A 6,000-nucleotide genomic window follows, 5' to 3' on the forward strand; every position below is an offset into this window, starting at 1 on the left:
GAGAAAGCATTTAGGACAATCTCGGAAGATGTTTTCTGTCTACCACCGGTTTTGAACAAGTACTTTTGCTAACATATCGAGGGAAGGTTGAAGTCCCCACCAACTATAACCGTATGAGAGGGGTATTTATTTGTTACGAGACTCAGATTTTCTCTGAACTGTTCAGGAACTATATCATCGGAGACTGGGGGTCGGTAGAAGGAGCCAATTATTAACTTAGTTCGGCTGTTAAGTATAACCTCCACCCATACCAATTCGTACGGAGTATCTACTTTGACTTTACTACAAGATAAACCACTACTGACAGACACAAACACTCCACCACCAATTCTGCCTAATCTACCTTTCTGAACACCATCTGAGACTTCGTAAAAATTTCTGCAGAACTTATTTCAGGCTTTAGCCAGCTTTCTGTACCTATAATGATCCAGCTTCTGTGCTTTCTATTAGCGCTTGAAGCTCAGGGACTTTCCCAGCACAACTACAACAATTTACAACTACAGTTCCGACTGTTCCTTGATCCAAGCACGTCCTGTATTTGCCATGCACCCTTTGAGATTACAGCCCACCCCGTACTTTGCCGAGGCCTTCTAACCTAAAAAACTGCCCAGTCCACGCCACACAGCCTCCGCTACCCGTGTAGCCGCCAGCTGAGTGTAGTGAACTCCTGACCTATTCAGCGGAACCTGAAACCCCACCACCCTATGGCGCAAGTCAAGGAATCTGCAGCCAACACGGTCGCAAAACCGTCTGAGCCTCTGATTCAGACCCTCCACTCGGCTCTGCACCAAAGGTCCGCAGTCGGTTCTGTCAACGATGCTGCAGATGGTGAGCTCTGCCTTCATCTCGTAGGCAAGACCGGCAGCCTTCACCAAATCAGATAGCCGCTGGAATCCAGAGAGAATTTCCTCAGATCCAAAGTGACACATCATTAGTGCCGACATGTGCCACCACCTGCAGCTGGCTGCACCCTGTGCTCTCATGGCATCCTGAAGGACCCTTTCCACATCAGGAATGACTCCACCTGGAATGCACACGGAGTGCACACTGGATTTCTTCCCCTCCTTAGCCGCCATATCCCTAAGGGGCCCCATTACGTGCCTAACATTGGAGCTCCCAACTACCAATAAGCCCACCCTCTGCGATTGCCCAGACCTTGAAGGCTGAGAATCATCCTCTGAAACAGGGCAAGCAGCTGCATCTGGCTCAGCCAGAGACAGTACCTGAAACCTGTTTGCGAGACGCACCGGGGAGGCTTTCTGATCAGCCTCCGGGGATGTCTTTCGCTGTCTGCCATGCCTTGGAACGACCTCCCAATCAACCACAGGCGAGGGCTCAGCCCCACTGCGGGCACCAACCGGGACAACCACAGAGGCAGACCGATCTGGGGACAGACGGGACGAGATTGACATCCCCGTGATACCCAAGTCTGGCTCCCCACAGTGGTGCCCATTGGCAACAGCCTCAAGCTGCATGACCGAAGTCAGCGCCGCCTGCAGCTGTGAGCGAAGGGATGCCAACTCAGCCCTCATCCGAACACAGCAATCACAGTCCCTGTCCATTCTAAACGATGTTGAACAACAGTTACTGAAACACAAATCCGTGCCTAGATAACGCAAGGGAAACACGCAAAGAATGTATGAACTAACCTGTACAAATGCCTAACGACGGCGCTACAATCTGCCTGAATTTACGATTTCAGTAACTAAAACTTGAACTTACATCTCCTATATGAAACTATGTAACAAATAAGTGAGCCAGGAATATACGACTTGCTGCTGGCAGCTGCTTATCCAACGGCAGCAGGGAGCACACTGGCTGTGACCAACCGACACTGGCTGTTCAAAACAAAAACAGAAGACAAACGACTATGCGGATTTACACTATTCAGGTACTAAAATGCGATGCTACAACTCTCAAATACTATAATACGCCCGAAATTTATGAATTAAACAATGCAAGTACCCAAAAACACGCAAAGAAATTAAGAATTAAACTATGTAATTAATAATTGAGCTAGGAGTATACGACTTGCTGCTGACAGCTGCTTATCCAACGGCGGCAGGGAGCATGTCTTGGGATAGCATTCACGCTTCCCGCGCACGGGGTCCCGGGTTCAATTCCCGGCGGGGTCAGGGATTTTCTCTGCCTCGTGATGACTGGGTGTTGTGTGTTCTTCATCATCATTGACTTGCAAGTCGCCAAAGTGGCATCAACTAAAAAAAGGACTTGCAATACGGCGGCGTAACTTCCACACATGGGGCCTCCCGGCCAACAATGCCATACGATCATTTCATTTCTCTTCTCCATTGTGCACAGTTTTTGTGGGAGACTAGTTGTAAATGGACAGTTTTGGTGGTAATGTGATGTGAAATGGATAGTTTTGGAGAAAGAGCTATTGTAAATGGAGATGATGTGTAATACTGCTGAAGGCATAAGTATCTTTCATTGATAGTTCAGTGTTTGCAATGTTAGATAGTTAGATAGTTTCATGTTCCATGAATACATCGTAATGACGTGGAATGAGTCATTTTACATACTGTACACATCAGACCATGATTTTTTATATGGCTACATGCTGAACTTTAATCTACAGGTGTGAGTTAGTAATTTGTACCCACCTCTGTCACACATTACAGTAATAGAAATTCTTCTACAGAATAGGAGAAGTTGTCAAGGAGAAACTTTTTTAGTGTGTTTTCAAATTTTACTTTGCTATCTGTCAGACATTTTAGATCCTTGGGTAAGTTATTAAAAATTTTGGTTGCGGCATTGTGCACCTCTTTTTGTGCTAAAGACAATCTTAATGTGGAGTAATGAATGTCATTTTTCTGTCTGGTATTGTAATATGTACATTATTGTTCCCTTCGACCTGCAGTGTATTATTTACAGTACACTTTATGAGGGAATAAATTACCACGAAGCAGTACCTTCAAGCCAGTAAATGTGAAATAGGTCTTTGAAACTAACAAAGGTTTTAAAGGCAGCGTTGTATGATATAAAGCACAAATAGTAATAAAAGAGTGTGTTCAAAAGCAAGGTCTAGACTGCGAGGAAACATATGCACCAATGATAGGGTGTAACTCATTAAACACTGGAAAGTCTAGGTTAGAATATCAACAATATTACTGAAGGATTGATTGCTGCTCACATTAAAGATGACACATTTAGTTGTAGACAGGTATGATGAAAAAGCTGTTACATTAAAGCCTTCTTCAGAAGAGAAAAGAAAGCACAGACATTTACACAAGCAAGCACACCTCACAAACACATAACCATTATTTCTGGCTGCTCCGGCCAAAATGAATTCTGGCCACTGTAGATAGTGGTTATTTGTAAGTGAGGTGTGCTTGCTTGTGTGAATGTGTGTGCATTTTTCTTTTCTGGAGGAGGCTTGGCTGAAAGATTATCTGTAACAGCCTTTTTGTCATGCCTGTCTGCAACACAACATGTCATCTTTACAGTGAGTAGCAATCTGTTCTTTTCATAATATGGATGTATAACTCATTAAGGCATTTATCAGCTCTAGCTGCTAATTATGATTTTGGTATTGACCCATAGATGTTGTCATGGCTTTCTTACAAGGGGAATTACATGAAGAAATTTATGTTGAAGGTCAGAAGTAGATCCAGTATTGAAGACATTCAAAGATACTCATTTTAAAAGACTAAAAGATGTAGTATATGGATTGAATCAAGGTAGCCCTTGCTGGAACTTGAAATTAGACAGTTCACTGTTAAATCCAAACTTCAAATGTTAACAGCTGACCTCAGTCAGGTAGATGTAAACTGTCCTAAGAAAATCTATTAATAAAGTTTCAAGAACCAGCTTCAAATGATTAATCTAGGAATACACTACAACCACCTACGTATCACTCACATAGGGATCATGAAGATAAGATTAGAATAACTACTACATGCACAAAGGCATTCAATCAATCATTCTTCCCATGCTCCACACGTGAATGGAACAGAAATGAACCCTAATAAATGGTACAATGGAACGTACCCTCTGCCATGCATCTCGTGGTCATTTGCAGAGTATAGGTGTAAAACAGAAAATAGTATTCACACTGCCGTTTCCTGTCCCTTATTTTATGTATTTTTCCATCCAGGAATTTCCATTATTACTTTACAATCTAGATATAGGGTTACCTCTTGAAAACAAGGGAGTTACTAATATTCTTTTTCTTTACTAATAAGTGTAAAATAGTGACCTCACATGGCTATAAACTGACAAAAATTTAAAATGTATCTTTTTTCAGTTTTTACCTGTTTTCACCGCTGGCATATGGTATGTCTGGACCATCAGCATCGGACCCTAATAGCACAATGTATGGTCTGAAATGGCTTGAATCTTGGGAATTTTAGTGAAGAGAAAAGCAGCCTGTGAAAAGAAAATGCCAGGGAACATAAGAAGAAGACTGAAACTAATTCTGCTGGCTGCAGTCTATTAAATTATTTTGGAGACTTCCCAGAACTCTAGCAATAAAACGTGATTCAAGCAAATTTACTATGACAGCTTGTGAGACTGAACCTTTCATGTTTGCAGAGTATTTATATTTAATTATGTTCCGTTACTCTATATGTTTACTTATTTTGTTCCGTCCTCCTGATTGATACAACAATTTAAATGATGTAGTCATTGCTTAGCGGACACAGAGACAATGCAAAAATGCGGTGAAGCTACTTACATTTGTTAAATGCGATATTATATCATCTAATACTCCCCTACGTTTATTTATTCTTGTTTTTGTCTTATTGTTCTGCTTGGTCACTGTAAACAGATGTGCTTTCATTTGTATTATTAATATGTATGTTGTTAAATATATTTTTATACTATCTTTTTCATTGGACTGTGTTACTTACTGATTATAAACCTTGTTTACAGAAGTAAATAATGGAAAGTTCAGGTTGGAATATTAACAGTTATGTTGGTAGATTGCTACTCGCCATAAAGATGACACACTGAGTTGCAGACAGCACAATGAAAAGACTGTTACACACTAAGCTTTCGACCAAAGCCTCCTTCATAAAAAGAAAAAAACACTCACACATTCACACAACCAAGTACACTTCACACACTCACACATGACCACTGTCTGTGGTTGCTCTGACCAGAATGAAGTGGCCAGAATAGCAGTCAAGTGTGTGTGTGCTTACTTGTGAGAATGTTGATACAAATACAGGGCTATTACAAATGATTGAAGCGATTTCATAAATTCACTGTAGCTCCATTCATTGACATATGGTCACAACACACTACAGATACGTAGAAAAACTCATAAAGTTTTGTTCGGCTGAAGCCGCACTTCAGGTTTCTGCTGCCAGAGCGCTCGAGAGCGCAGTGAGACAAAATGGCGACAGGAGCCGAGAAAGTGTATGTCGTGCTTGAAATGCACTCACATCAGTCAGTCATAACAGTGCAACGACACTTCAGGATGAAGTTCAACAAAGATCCACCAACTGCTAACTCCATTCGGCGATGGTATGCGCAGTTTAAAGCTTCTGGATGCCTCTGTAAGGGGAAATCAACGGGTCGGCCAGCAGTAAGCGAAGAAATGGTTGAAAGCATGCAGGCAAGTTTCACGCGTAGCCCGCGGAAGTCGACGAATAAAGCAAGCAGGGAGCTAAACATACCAACTAAACGGTTGAACGCGTGCGGGCAAGTTTCACGCGTAGCCCGCGGAAGTCGACGAATAAAGCAAGCAGGGAGCTAAACGTACCACAGCCGACGGTTTGGAAAATCTTACGGAAAAGGCTAAACAGAAGCCTTACCGTTTACAATTGCTACAAGCCCTGACACCCGATGACAAAGTCAAACACTTTGAATTTTCGGCGCGGTTGCAACAGCTCATGGAAGAGGATGCGGTCAGTGCGAAACTTGTTTTCATTGATGAAGCAACATTTTTTCTTAATGGTGAAGTGTTTAAACCTCCTCTACCAAGAACTGCGAGCTCGCATCAACGATGCTTTCGAACTCATTGATGGGGACATGCTG

The 6,000-nt window shown here is 42.4% G+C and overlaps 1 protein-coding gene across 4 annotated transcripts in view; it reads left to right on the plus strand.

Annotated features, from left to right (window-relative positions):
- LOC124794650 (protein O-mannosyl-transferase 2) overlaps positions 1-4,845 on the plus strand; it is a 194,383-nt gene extending 189,538 nt beyond the window's left edge. For all 4 annotated transcript variants that reach the window (XM_047258175.1, XM_047258174.1, XM_047258173.1 and 1 more), the window contains one exon: positions 4,265-4,845. In XM_047258175.1, coding sequence (XP_047114131.1) covers positions 4,265-4,370 — 106 coding nt within the window. In that variant the 3' untranslated portion in view covers positions 4,371-4,845. The remainder of the gene's footprint in view (positions 1-4,264) is intronic.
- The last annotated feature ends 1,155 nt before the right edge of the window (positions 4,846-6,000 follow it).

The sequence above is a fragment of the Schistocerca piceifrons genome, chromosome 4 (assembly GCF_021461385.2).
Source record: "Schistocerca piceifrons isolate TAMUIC-IGC-003096 chromosome 4, iqSchPice1.1, whole genome shotgun sequence".
Taxonomy (NCBI): Eukaryota; Metazoa; Arthropoda; class Insecta; order Orthoptera; family Acrididae; genus Schistocerca; species Schistocerca piceifrons.